The 15,866-nt window shown below is 32.4% G+C and overlaps 1 protein-coding gene across 6 annotated transcripts in view; it reads right to left on the minus strand.

The window, feature by feature from the left end:
* The window catches only part of LOC126778168 (protein phosphatase PP2A 55 kDa regulatory subunit), a 44,522-nt gene that overhangs the window by 12,303 nt on the left and 16,353 nt on the right, over positions 1-15,866 (minus strand). For 2 of the 6 annotated variants that reach the window (XR_007670124.1, XM_050501612.1), the window contains exon 2: positions 6,223-6,391. Coding sequence is in view for 5 of the 6 variants with exons in the window: in XM_050501612.1 (XP_050357569.1) it covers positions 6,223-6,358 (136 nt within the window). In the remaining variant the exon portion in view is untranslated. Of the gene's footprint in view, positions 1-961; positions 1,229-3,559; positions 3,941-3,963; positions 4,252-6,222; positions 6,392-15,866 lie in introns of those variants that run through there. The other 4 variants (XM_050501617.1, XM_050501614.1, XM_050501615.1 and 1 more) reach the window with 4 other exon arrangements.

The raw sequence follows: 15,866 nt of genomic DNA on the forward strand, positions 1-15,866 counted from the left end.
TCTATGATTTCCAAATTGACATTCAACCTGTATAGAATTTAAATATGGCTTAAAACATGTATTGCACCACCCTGAACTGTAATTTATACAGAATTATTATATATTCAAAATAATTAAAAAAAAATAATATAATAAGGCTTTCAAGTTACAAACGTAAGAGACAAAATTGTAATAAAAGACATTAATAAAAAGGATTATATACCGGCCATGAGTCGACAAAGATCTATTTAATTAGAGGGTCGCTAACTAAGTACTTATTATTTTTACTTAGTATTTTTATCAGATAAACTAAAGTAAGAAAGTTTTAGAATTTATACTTTTTTTAACACATAAAAAAATAAAATCAACTTAATACAGGCATTACAAACAATTTAAGTAAATCTTACTACACAAAATAAAGGAAGAGATAGGGAGACAGATTTAAATAATTTATGCTCAGTCTCAATAAAAGGATTAAGTTCATTTATCCTTTTAATATAATATGTATATAGAAAACAATTAATTTCACCATCCAAAGCAAGAGTTAGTACTTACTAGCAGGAAATACACTAGAGAATAAACACGAGAAACAAATATTAATGGATTAGAAAAGAGAAAATTGTAAATGCAATGTACTCTACAAAAGTAGGATTCTAAATACAAATTAAAGGTTCACGCAATGGTTCTCTTAAAAAACATCTTATATATATTTATAGGAAATTATAGCTTAATAAAATCTATTAAAAAAATTACACTGCCGGTTTAAAAACTTAGTAACTGCTAGCTAGTACAGCAACAGTAAATGAGATAAATAATACGTCAAAAATGCAGTTACTAGGTTTTAAAAATCAACTACAAAATAAGCATACATATAAGAAATCTACTTATATTTGACCATATAAGGTCAGAACGTGCTCATCACTGAATTTGCAATTTAAATTACAAATTTAAATTACACATTTATCTATTGCAAAGTACGTACAATCACATGTAGTATTCCAGTGCAAGCGACACGATTGTTGCCTCCAATTAGCGAAATTATCCTGCACTCTGATTCGGTTATTCGAATGCCAAGGCTCCTTCTTTTTTAACATTGCTATTTAAATCACATTAAATATAACAAAAACCTTTTTTAATATTTTGGCACAACAAACTGAGGTCATAAATATTGATTGAGAAAATTAAAAAATAAATTATGAATATTTGAACAGAGAACACATTGTTACTCAAATGTTTCTGAACTAAGAATGTAAAACAAAAAGCTTTAAAACCTGTTAACAACTGAAAGAGATATTTAATACTTCTGAATAGATTGCTCTTAGTGTAACCTGATACAATGCTTTTGTGATACATCACAAACAATAAAAACCACTTGATGACATAGTATAGGAAGTAGGTATCTTCTGGTCTATGTATGACATACTTGTATATAATAGTTGCAATATAACTAGACGGACAATGTTTCTCCTCTCAGTGCATTGGGGGAACATATCCTGTACTAATGATACAATTTCCTCTAAATTGATATAATTTTGTCTAAATTCTACATGTACTATAATTAAATTATCTTTTCATTAACAAATCGGTAATAAAGGAGAAATAATGAAAAAAAAACGATAATTTAAAAAAAAAAAAGTGAAAATTGACATAACAAATGCCTTGTATTCATTATTGTAGTATTGTTTTACAAATAAGGATAACCCTTAAGGAAAAATTTTCAAATAAATTTGATACACAGCCAAAAACACTTGTGCTTGAAACAAATAACTTAAAACCTTACTTTGATTAGATCACTGCCAATGATTGAAGATTAAAATGACAAATGACAGCCTGTTGCAAATCAGACCTTTATTGCATGTAATATTTTCAATCTATTAAAAAAGAAAATTATTGATACATATTATATAACCTATTTTGCAGCAAGCAATTAATGGAAAAAAATATACATGAAAACTACATATGCTGTAAATGAATGCATTAGTCTTATTTGTAATAGCAAAAATGTTTGCTATCCTTACTTGGGCAATGGTAATAACCAATTTATTAACACTCTAGTTACAGCTGTTGAGAAGTTTCTTTTTTAAAATTTTAGTATTATATCTTATACATGAAAAACAGTTAATAAATAAGCTAGTTGGACAAGCCTTGTATTTCTCTAATGGATTCCTCATTTTGCAATGTATATAAATAGTCATTTTACAATCTCATTTCTGCCACTTTCATAGATTGTTATCATTTTCTAATAATAATAACTTTGCCAAAGGTTTGAAATTAATGCTAATTACCCTTACCAGTCCAGATGTGAAGAAAAAAAATTAGACAGACAACAGCTGTTACTAAAAAAAGAAAACAATAAATCTTTGGAGGCTCGAAATGATTGTGATAGAACAATTCAGCAACATTTTTACTAAAAACTCATTCCCTTAATAAAAAAAGATTCATTATGTAGGATGTAGCTTCAGTTTTGTTTGTAGCTTATTCATCTCAGTATTTTTTACATGTTTTTTATAGTATAGGTAGGCGGACAAGCATATTGGCCACCTCATGGTAAGTGGTCGCCAACACCCATAGACATTGGCTTTGTAAGAAATGTTATCCATCGCTTACATCACCAATGCACCACCTACCTTGGGAAGTAAGATGTTATGTCCCTTGTGCCAGTAATAACACTGGTTCACTCCCCCTGTAACCGGAATACAACAATACCAAGTCAAATAGAATATCTGATGAGTAGGTGGTTCCTACTCAAATGAGCTTGCACAAAGTTCTACCACCAGTTTTATGCTGTTGGTAAGTAAATTTTTTATAAATTGAAAATGAACTATTAAGACAATTTGATCATAGAACTATATATAAATATACATTTATATTTTTCAATAATTGGAACTAATATCAAATATGTAAATTTTAATTCAAGGTTCATTTTTAGCAAGAAGAATTGTGATACATACACTTCCCAATACAATGAGAAGTTTTCCCAATACAATGAGAAGGAAATTTTGATAAAAGACTTAAAAGATAAATACAAATTATAATTGTACTTCTTACTGACACATTCAACTGGAATATTTTGTATTTAGCATAATTTTATAAGTAAACATAAAATCTACTCCTACTCTACAGTTAATCTATCATTAAGTCATATATATATATATGTATGAAATTGAATACACCCAGCTGTTGTAAGTTGTGAGAAAATTACATGCTTTCATAGTATATCGAGTAAGTTATATAGTAAATAGCAAATCTTGAAATGAATAATGTCACTGTAATTTCAACACAACATTCATCACATTCGTATTATGTAAAACATATGTCAATCTTACGCATATCAGTTTTGTTTATTTTAATGTGACCTCTGTCTGATACATTAATATACATACATAAAGAAGTTAAAGAAAGTTATCATATAACATTTAGATGCGAATTTTCTGCAACATTCTCTCTAATAAGGAACTTCGTTTCATTTATAAAAAGTATATTTATATCGTAAGCGTCTTATTTACTGTCGCCATTGATGTTTTAGCGTGCAATTTAAAACAGGTTTTACTGATGTGGGTATACAAAAAAGGGCTCTCACCTGTATGTAGCCTCATTTAAACGGGAATTCCTTGCAACACGCTACGTAATACTGAATAACAACTTGGAATTGTTACAATGCTAATCCTAATAACGTAAATCTGTTGACCATAGCGGTCTGACCTTCGAGTCGCGATCAACAAATGCAATCATCTGATCACACAAACAATTAATGTTTTACGGTATTCTATGTAACAAGATCGTCAATACGGATAAATATCACCGGTAAAACCATTGCGAGAACCTTCTTTTCACTACGTTTTAGCGCAATAGCGAAAAAGATATGAAATGTTAAAACTATCGGCTTTATACTTTAACCAAACACTTCCCACTCAAATATATATCGTCACAATAGTAAACACTAAAAACTAAAAACCACACTAAGTACAAGAACATTGCATTTACCGTCGGAGTTCGAACGATAAAACATCTTCGACTTATTGCGATTTCCGAATCCGATTCGCCCTTGTCTAGCGGGCGCTAAAAGTCAGCACTTACCGGCCATGACAAAGCCCAGCACAAAAACTTTAAGAAGTTCAATAGTTTTAGTACACAATCACTTCAGTATTTTGCTAAAACATTACACAGAATTCCCGATGAAAATTGATTAAAATCATTTCAACGTTACATCGGTAAAAAGCAATGGCGCTCAGAAAATTCAGAAATACATACAATTATTACTGCAGAGCTCAGTGTTGCCACCCTATTTATTAAAAATCTACCGTTCTACCAAAAATTTGTAACGACTTTATTTCAAAAAAACATTATCTTAAACTACTTTGTTTAATATATGTAGCATTAATGCATTTAAAAGCTTATCTTAAGTTATTTTTAACTTATTATATTGTTAGATGTTTTTATATATTTTTAGATTTTAACTACCATAAATTACCTGCAATCTTTTATATTTTATTTGATTAAGTTATTCGAACCGTTATTGTATTATGCATTTATAGATTATATATATTTTAAATTATACCGAATTAAGATGCTTTAACTTTATAAATTTATTTTGTTTTTCTACACTTTGATTGAGAAATTAAGGTTTAAATGTGTTATTTTCAAAATTATTTGTCTTAGTTTCGTTTAAAACTATTTTCTACCACAATGGTAGTTTTTGTAAACGATAACAAGACTAACAAAAGTTACGTCAAAATATCAAAACCTTACCGCAAGGCGCAGAGTAGTCTCGCAAAAGCGTGCATGAACAGCTTTAAGCGAATCTAATGCCATCTATTGGCGTATTACTTATACTACCGTTTTATTCAAGATATTTAAGTTTAACAGTCTTACCAAGCAAACGGTTTAGGTCATAATTATTTTCAAGGCGTTAAATATTTTTAAACTAAATTTGTTTATATTTGTTTGCTTATAGATATAATTAAAAAATTAAACTGGTTTTATTACTCGTATCATGTTCGATAAATATATTTTGATCTTAATTTTTATTCATCCGTTCTTTTTAAAATTGTCGAATTTGTATAACTTTTTTTTTTACTTGGTGGTTTAGTTTAGTTAAATTGTATTCCAGTTTTAAGGGTGATGTGAACCAGTGAAAACACATACACAAAGGACATAACATCTTAGTTCCCAAGGTTGATGACTTGTTGATTATAAGGTCCTCCAAATCGATTTCGGCCACGGCGGCCAATCTCAAGAGAGATTAGCCAACTGCGCAGGAGATATTATAGTGCACAAGTGTGTGCGCAAACACAGGTGCACTCCTAGTCCCTCCTAGTCCCTCGTCCGATAGGACGGCAATCCGACACGACTGGAAAGAGTTCAGGCGTAGGACCAACGGTTTTACATGCTTTCCGAGGCACGAAGTGTACACACTTTTAACTTCCATACCCCGGGCTGCTACTGAGAATTTTCTATCAGAAAAACCCAATAATTATTGCCCGACCTAGAAATTGAAACCAGGACCTCCGGGTCCATGGCGTTTTATCTAGCCACTAGACCAACAAGGCAATGTTGATTAGGGGAGAAAAGAAAATAATGGTTAATATTTCTTACAGAGCCAACGTCTATGGGCGATGGTTACTGTTTACCATCAAATGTCCCGTTTAGCAGTCCTGCCTACTTATAATAAAAAAACTATTTATAATTATGAAATATTTTTAAAATAAATTATATTATTATGTATCTTAAAAACGTTATTCAACGAATCAAAATTAAGATCGATCAGATTGACGTAGGTATTTAAGTAGTCAATAGAGGTTAATTATAATTAAAAATAAGGAAAATATCCATGATATTCAATTACTAACCCAAACATTTGTCGAAGTTTAAATCGTAGGTGCGTGTAAGAGAGTTTTGAATTCGTTAAGATCATGCATTCTTCATAAGTACTTTGAGGCATCGAAAGAGAGCAAATAAATCAAAATACATTTATGTTTGTTGCAACCAAATATGTTTGGAGTCTTGCATAGCAAAATATAACGAATGTGAAATATTATTACTTAATGATTTTTACAATATCAACACATCAAGTACACCCGTTTAGACGTCTCCAAACTTTAGTGTCGCTTACATACGAATATTTATATTATGAGGCTTATTGAAATAGTATAGACGATGAGTTTATTAAAATACTTTATGTGTTATTTATATTATTAAGCCCTCGACTTATATAATCAACTTAACATTTGAAAATAGACCTACCATTCTTATTTCCATGGTCGAATATCACACTTAGTTTCTGTAAGCTGTTCTGTCTAGCTTCAGCAAATAATCTCCGTTTGTTCTTAGGGGTCGGCTGCATGGCTAGCGGTGACACCACCATAGTTGTAGTCGCCATTTTGAGTTATTATTATCTTACACCATCACACACCTGCAAAAATATGTCAAATAATAGAATTTGTGTTATAATCTAAACTAAATATCATGTGTGATCTATTAGCTGAAGTAAATACAAGATAACTTAAACTAAAGAACTTTTGAAGAATGAAGGAAAGATAAATTATTTTTAATATTTTTTTAACTTTTTGACGTAAAACTCCTTCATACGATGACATAATTATAATGATACGATAGGTTTTAAAATAAAAAGTTTTTACTCATTTCACATGTACGGACGTATGTTTCGATTTGTACGCGCCTTATTATTATTATTCAATGTTAGTAAAAATTATTGCATGAGCCGATTGCAATTTACGTTTAAAATGTGTAATATTCCGTTAAAATATTTCCCCTGTATTTTTTTTTTTTGTGACAATAATGAAACCTAATATTTTTTATAACTGACCACACTCGAAGCAGAACCGTGATTTATTATTGTTTTATTGTTATTTAGTAAGCTTGACGCGTGACTCTTGCTTAGCAGCTGCCTGCGAAGAGGAGATAAACTAAATAGTTTGATTACAAGATTTATATTGGTCATTCACGACTAGACATATACATATAAAAAACAAATATGATTTGTCAAGGTGAATCATTAATAATACTTTTGCATTTATAATAAAATATTTTTAAGACGTAATAACATTAATTACCATACTGAATAATTTGAGTATGAATGATTATAAGGCTAAAGGAGCAAAGATTTAGGGTAGGAGGAATAAAAAAAGGATGAATTGGCTGTGTCTGGGAATGTTAACTGAGAACATGTCTTTAAAGAAGAACAAATGGAAAAAATAGATACAAGTAAATACTGATGACGGTAGTACTAATATTGTTATGCGAAAGTCTCTTTGTTACACCTTTACATCTTAACTACTCGACCATTTTAATACAGAACTGCGAGGCATCGAAAAGATCTGCACCCGTACATAGTTGACGTATTTAAGACACGTTCGAAACGATTTGCTTCCTCGTTTCTGATACGCACCGCCAAGGTCTGGAATACCCGACCTCCGTTTTCCCCACCACCTACAATATGGGTGCCTTCAAGTCTAGAGTGAATAGGCAACTTCTAGGCAAGCGCGCTCCATCTTAGCCTATATCTCACTTTAAATCAGGTGTGAGAACAGTCAAGCGCTAGCCTATACATTAAAAAAAAAGAGGCCGATTTAATGAAATTTTGCATACAAACAGAAAAGAACATACGGTACCTAATAACTCCCCCAATTCACATGCGGATACAGGAAACTAGTTTATCATAGTTCATAATCATTTCATAATAATATTATGAACACAGTATTTTATTTGTATAATTAATAAATTAATACCTTTTATGATTTCACTTGCATTGATTAAATAAGAGAAAAAATAACAAATTTAAAGGCACGTTAGTCTGTTCTTCCGTATTTGCTATGCTTAAAGATTATGAGATACAAATTGTGGGATATTTTTTTTAAATGACATGGTCTTTATTTTTACAACTATTTGGCTTGATGGAAGTAGACAAATGATTGTATAAGTTCCATCTTATGGCGAGTGGCCAAGGTCACCCACGGGCATCTGCAACATTAAGCAGTCAGATTTTTGGAAATTTCAACTTTATTGAAGCGGGAGGATATTGTCTTTGTATGAATTTTAGTAATTAATAAATATTATAATAAAATAGTCTAGACGGGCAGTATAATATAGGTATAAATTAAAAAAAAAAAAATTGGTGCAAGCTCATTTGGGTACCACCCACACATTACATATTCTACCGCCAAACAGCAATACTTTTATTGTTGTATACGGGTTTGAAGAGAGAATGAGCCAGTGTAACTACAAGCATGAGGGACATTAAATCTTAGTTTCCATTTTTTTTTTTTGTGGCACATTGACTATATAAGGAATTATTCATGTTTCTTGTGCCAATGTAATTTTGTGTTTCTGATTTTTTAAATAAAAATAAAAAACAAAACAATAAAGTATAAAGCTCCAAACCTTCTCCTCAAAAGGGAGAGGAAACCTTAGCCCAGCAATGGGACGTTAACAGGCTGTTACTGAAAGTATAAATGAGAAATAAACATACGATTTGGATCATCTTCATTTTATCTTCGTTCGTGGGCGGTTATATCATGAAAAACAGATCACCATAAATAATAATGCTTCTAGCATCTCTATAAAGAAGTCATACATCATAAACTTGTTATTGTTACTATAACAGTAATAAAATATCATACGTACTTTATATAGACGTGTATACTAGGTATATATGTCATGATGTTTAGCTTACTCCTAATTAGCGAACTAGCTTTGTTCTGCTTCGTGGATATTGCGATGACAAAGGTGATTATCTTTAAGCGGTTCGGAATAAAAGGCCGAAATGGCGCAGTGGTAACAACTCATGATTTATAACCGAATAATGCAAGTTCAAAACCGAACAAACACCAGATAATTTTCATGTTCTTAATTTATGTTCATAATATGTTCATAAATTCATCTCGTACTCGTTGGTTAAGAAAAACATACAGATTGTCTATGTCTAATGATATTCTGTCACATATGTATCCTGCCGCATTGGATCAGCGAGGTTGTGACCTTCTACAAAAGGAGATGAGACTTTTTTCTATCAGCGAGACCTACATTCCGAAGCTGGTAGTATTATATTAAATTCAATACTTTAACAAGACTAGAAGTGGCTGTTATTTTTTATGCCTCAAACTAGCGTATAACCCTAACACGGTTAATCGAATAACCGTTAACCCTGATCAACAGGGACTATCTCGGTGACTCGGTCATATATGTACATTGCACATAAACATATACGTAAGTTAAATAATTGTCAATAAAAATTGATACGATTATGACTTGTTTAATTTTAATTAATAGTCGAATTGAAATTCATTTGAATGGTTCTCAATTAAGAGCACTTTGAAAGTTCAATAGATTTACGATTGGGCGAAAGCTAAATATATTATTCGCAATACTAAAAAACACATTCGTAAAATTTAAAAAAACATTCTCTTGTCATAACGGAGATCATAAATGCGATATTGAGTTTGTTTGTTACCCTTAATGTTAGAACTGCTAAACCGATCAACATGAAATATTGCACGCACGTTGTCAAAGTCACAGAGAATGACATAGGGCTACCTGTTCTTCAATTGAAAAACCGCTGGCGGAGTCGCGATGAATACGCAAGTGTGCCCGTAACTTCGTCTCCCGCGGAGCGAAGACTAACGGTGGTGGTTTTAGTCGGTAAGAGTCCGACATAACCCTCTACCATCATCATCATCTGTGGTAGAAAGCATCCATTAGGATTTCCCCACGTATAAAAAAAGGGCTACCTACAGCCTAAACCACAACAGTAATAAACCCAAATAAACAATTAACAACATTGGTCATTTAACGTCATTGGTCACCGATATCAATTGACGCGATATCATTGCTCGAGATCTTGAATAATCTATGATATTCACAACGGATTCGCGAAAAAATTGCGTTTTCAATGTTCGCGAAGTTGTAATCGGAACTTCCAAAGTTAAATTAATGGGATTATAACTAGTTAAGTGGAATAGTGTTGTATTATAAATAAAGGTAAATTAATCAAGAACTGTTTATAGTGCGTAATACCTTTATTCCTACTCCGAATGGAATAGGGTATACATCTGACAGTGTACAACGTCCCCTTACGGGCGAGCCGCAAGCAGAAACTATTTATAGATACGGATGATAAAAAGCGTCGAGTTAGTATTTATATATGTCCATTAAATTTTATTTTGGATAAATAATAATTTAATTATATTCAATTGCCATACCTATGTGATGTAATTACAATATAGTGAATAATAAGTTTCATCCCCCTCTCGGTACAAGGGTACATACGGATCCGATTATGAAATTATATTTTGATTAAAATTTGAATATCGAAATCTATTTATACTAGTGAGAGATCAGATGAATCGTTCGTCTATAATTTAAATATTGTCACGCTTGACTATCAAGCAACTTGCGCATGTGTGCGCAAGCGGTTCAATACATACAGCATTAAATCGCATAAAATTGGTCTGAATCGGTTTTCATTGGTTTCCTTTTATTAATGTTACCAGACATTGTAACAATTAATATATAATAGGCTTGATACAAAGAGATTAATTGAGCGGACAAGCATAACAGCTTGTTTAGAGTCCATTTCAATGTAACATGACAAAAACAGCATTTAACAAAAAAACAGTTCATGACCTGTTCAAAATAACGATTAAGTAAGGCTGGTTTTACACATGGCTAAATTCAGTATTTTAATTTAAGCAAAAGGGTCAACAAAACCAATCGATATTATAATATTCCTCATTCAAGTAAAAGCGAAGAAAAGATTTTGAGGAGAAGTATTTGAGTTAATTCAACTTCGCTGCTGCTGACCACAACAAGAGGGTGATGAGTCGGTTATACCTAACCAGACGAAATTGCACAAATCCCAACCACCAAGAGCCACCAAACGCGAGGTAGCGCGACGATCAGTGTAATTGAGCTGAATATAAACGTGATTTTCTTGTAAACAATCCGAGATTAATCAAAATTGTTTATAAGAACTCAATAATAACAAAGCTAAAGTAAGACTTGAATTATAATATGACGCATGCATTTGTTAAAATATTCACTGATTCATTATTAAGAACTTATAATAAACTAAACAGAACCCGCAACTTCGTCAGAACCCGTGGAATTCGTTTTGTGACTAAAATCCTTTAAAGTCTACATCATATATATTCAATGGTTAGCATAAGAGAATGATTGTTTTGTATTTGGTAACTCGCAAATAGCCATATTAAGTTAAAATGAGGTAATTATATTAAAATCGTAGACGGATACTTCAATTTTACTTATTTGTATATACAGTACAGTAACAGTAACAGCCTGTTAATGTCCCACTGCTGGGCTAAGGCCTCCTCTCCCTTTTGAGGAGAAGGTTTGGAGCTTATTCCACCACGCTGCTCCAATGCGGATTGGTAGAATACACGTGTGGCATAATTTCAATGAAATTAGACACATGCAGGTTTCCTCACGATATTTTCCTTCACCGTCAAGCACGAGATGAATTATAATCACAAATTAAGCACATGAAAATTCAGTGGTGCTTGCCCGGGTTTGAACCCACGATCGTCAGTTAAGATTCACGCGTTCTAACCACTAGGCCATCTCGGCTTTTTTTTATTTGTATATGCGAGGATAAAATATGTACATAAATTTAGATATAAGAAAGTTCACACTTTTATAATTTAAAAAGTTTTATTTTAGATCGATTATATATCAGTCTTTGCGTGCAGCGCCCTCCTGGTAATGATAATAAAATATATAGTCTATACTAATCTATATTCATATTATGAGCGCGAAACTAATTCTATGTGTTTGGATAAGCCACTGAATATATGGATGATAAAAAGCGTCGAGTCAGTATACATTATATATTCGTTCAATTTTATTTAGACCGCTAAATTGACTTTGATGAAATTTAGTACGAAGTAAGCTTGAACCCCAGGATCGACATAGGCTAGTTTTTCTATATCTAATACTTGCAAAGCCTTCCCTTCATCACGCGGGCAAAGCCGCGGGCGAAAATTAATAATAAATAATTTGATTATGAATTATATGTATTTTTCTAGGGCATACATCATAGCGCGTGGATATTTAAGTTATATTTAATTAACGACTTAATCGTTTTAAAATCACTTCCATTAGGGATTCGCGTGTCTACGTGACAGATTCATCGTATTCACTGTATCGCTACAAATTGTATACCTTATCGCCTCTTTCGCCTAGTGGCTAGATATAACCGAAGTCCTGGGTTCAATGAGCAGGTCGGTTCAATATTGGGTATTTCCTGTCGGAGGTACTCAGTAGTAGTCTGAAATTTGCAAGTTGTCTCGAACCCTTAAGGCCGTTGGTCTTTAAATTGGCCGCCGTGACCGTAATCGGTCAGGACATGATTACTTGCATATCTACTTAACAACAAATTTAACAAATAACTTTTACCTGTTATGTACGGTAAATAAAAAAGGTAGGTCGTACATAAAATGCCAACATAGTATAATTAATAATGAACATATTGAAATTGTTTTCACTCTGATAGATAAATGCATTTTAGTAGTATTTATTTTAGGAAGTAAAGCAAATAGGTCCTTCGATTTTAAGTTACCTTTGCTTATACACAGTATAAAATAAAAATTACTCTATGCCCTATACGCTGCCAAATAGGATGCTATGAAATTATATGCTTATTAGTTTCCGTCCGAGGAAAGTAAACTGGGTTTGGGGTCTGGTGCCGGTGGTTTAGCCGTGATAACATAACAGAAAAAAACATATCTTAGAGTACCTAAGGTTAGAGTGGTGGTAGAGCTTTGTGCAAGCTCGTCTGGGTAGGTACCAATCACTCATCTGATATGGTACCGCAAAACAGCAGTACTTGGTATTGTTGTGTTACGGTTTGAAGGGTGAGTGAGCCAGTGTAATTACAGGCACAAGGGACATAACATCTTAGTTCCCAAGGTTAAGGTAAGCTTACATCACCAATGCGCCACCAGTGCATTGGTGATGTAAGCGATGGTAACCATTTTTTACAATGCCAATGTCTATGGGCGTTGGTAACCACTTATCATCAGGTGGCCCATATGCTCGTCCGCCTTCCTATTCATATAAAAAAACTCTCCATCTCTCACACGCGAGCGAGCGAAAATAGTTATTCCTAAAATTAGCTTGAATTTGATAATAGTCCCTACGAGTTAGTTTAAATAAAAAATTCGTCAAAAAAATATGATTTTAACACAGAGCATACGCAAAAAAATTACTTACGGAAGTTTATATATTTCGTTTAAAAAAAAAACAGATTTTAAGCGATTTTATATTACTAGCGCTTTACCAACGGCTTCGCTCGCGTCATAATTTAGTATTACTAAATAACAAATTCAATGTCATCGGCAAGGATCCGCCGCGGGATCCTGTCGATATAACTCATCTGCGACTTCTTCCGAAACACTATATCTGGGTGGGTATTTTGCTAATTTCGATGATGCTGCAGCATCAGGTCAAGGTTACCAGGATACTAAATTTTTAATCGATCAAACCATTAAAATTTGCTCATATCCGTCTTTAAAAATGGCTAAGAAAACTCGATCAAGTTACCTTGGAAACAAAAAAAAAACTAAATCAAAACCGGTATATCCGTTTAGGAGTTACGATGGCACAAACTCACACATACACACTTTTTTTTTATAACCTGAGCAAACATTAAACCTATAACTCTTCCTAATTCAAGGACTCACTCTTCCTAATTCAAGGAATTCAAGGACTGATAAAATTAAATTTCTTCAAGACCTTAAAAGTAGATAATATTTAACTTCCAGAAGGTTAACTCCGCGGGATAGACGAAGGACGAAAAAACAACAAGGAAAAACATCTTCATAATAAACTAGAATCACAATTAGAATGTATGGTTAGTTAACTACATATTTATCTAGCAAATATAAATAATGGTCAATACGATATAGTAGTTTTTTATAATGTTTGAATTATTATGCTATTATTTTTTAATCAACTTCGAGCAGAATTTTAGCCAATAGCTGAATAATAAGTTTTGACGAGCCGGTTGGCGTGGTTGGTAGATTTAAATGCCTTTCACGCCGAAGGTTGTGGGTTCGATTCCCACCAAGGACAGACATTTGTGTGCATGAACATGTCTGTTTGTCCTGAGTCTGGGTGTAATTATCTATATAAGTAGGTATTTACAAAAGGAAAGTAGTATATGTAGTATATCAGTTGTCTGGTTTCCATAGCACAAGCTTTGTACAAGCTTAATTTGGGATCAGATGGCCGTGTGTGAGAAATGTCCCAGGATATTATTATTATTATTAATAATAAGTAGGAATATCAATGTCTTGGAAACAGCAAGTTTATGAAGTACTAGTTTCCGCCCGCGGCTGCGACTACGAATCCCTTGGAATTCAAGCTTGTTTCTTGCCAAATTTCATCAAAATGGATTCAGTGGCTTAGCCATGAAAGCGTAGCATACAGACATACAGTTACTTTCTCATTTATAATATTAGTAAAATATAATAAAACCTTTGATCATGATGAATGCAAATGTTGTTTTGCAAATTGATATATGTATATACATATATAAACATTGTTTGTATGCAGCGTAGCATTATATAAAACTAGCTGACCCGTGCCTACTTCGTTGGGCTGTAAACATTTTTACTTGTGACCGATTAGCTGAACAATAATAAGGTTGTGTCACGTATTTGATATTTTAAATTATCTCTTAAAATATGCAACCAAAAAACAAACTATAAAATACGAATTTTATATAAATAAAATTGCTTTGGTAATAAAGCAATTTATTTCTAAATTGACGTGTTGTTTATGAAAAAATTTGTCTAATAGAAATATCACTCAGTAGATTACAATACGGTGGCTTTTTCATACCTATGTCGTATTATGTCTTTAACAATTGGTCCAAATTATTTGTAGTAAAAGGGAAAAGTTTTTTGTTTTAAACACTTGAGGCGATAAGTTTACTTATTTTGATAAGAATTCATAATTGTTGATAATATGACTAATAAACATGACCCAACGATTTAAATTATTTATTTAATATAAAAAACTACTTTTTGTGACTTAAATATAAAAGTTAGACATATGCTGTCCCTGACTTTTTTGTAGGCATTATCAAACTTTTCTCTAAAACTCAATCATATATCTCTCATCGTTAAGGCAGCGTTCGTAAGAAACGTTTTCGTTCGACCGTTATTTCTCCGACTAACTTTGCAAATACCACTACCACGAAAAAGTTTATTCATTTTTCGGGTTAATATAGCCTTTGACACTCGATGACACTCGTAAATATTGTGGCTTTCTATTGGTAAAAGAATTTTCAATATCGGTTCGATAGATCCAGAGATTACCCCCCACAACCTCATAAACTTCACCTCTTTATAATATTAGTATAGGTTTTGTGCAAATTGGAAGACGGACTTTTATCGATAATTTTATTATTACTATTTATTGCGGTTCATTTAATTTCTCACTAATTTGAGACTTACATACAAATGTGTGTGTACACGTTGGGTGTACACGTTGGGTGTACATGTTTGTGTGTGTATGTTTGTATGACTACGTCATTGTACGAGTTTGTTGTATTATATCAGCGTTAGTTAACAATGTCAATTAAATATATATTGTTTTTTAAAATAAGCCAATTATGCTTTAGTTTTCTACAGTAACAGTACACTAACAACCTGTTAATATCCCACTGCTGGCCTAAGGCCTCCTCTCCATTTTGAGGAGAAGGTTTGGAGCTTATTCCACCACGCTGCTCCTATGCGGATTGGTAGAATACACGTGACAGAATTTCAATGAAATTAGACACATGCAACCTGCATGCAACGATGTTTTCCTTCACCGTCACACAAATTAAGCACATGAATATTAAGTGG

This window comes from Nymphalis io, chromosome 25, assembly GCF_905147045.1.
Source record: "Nymphalis io chromosome 25, ilAglIoxx1.1, whole genome shotgun sequence".
Lineage (NCBI taxonomy): Eukaryota > Metazoa > Arthropoda > Insecta > Lepidoptera > Nymphalidae > Nymphalis > Nymphalis io.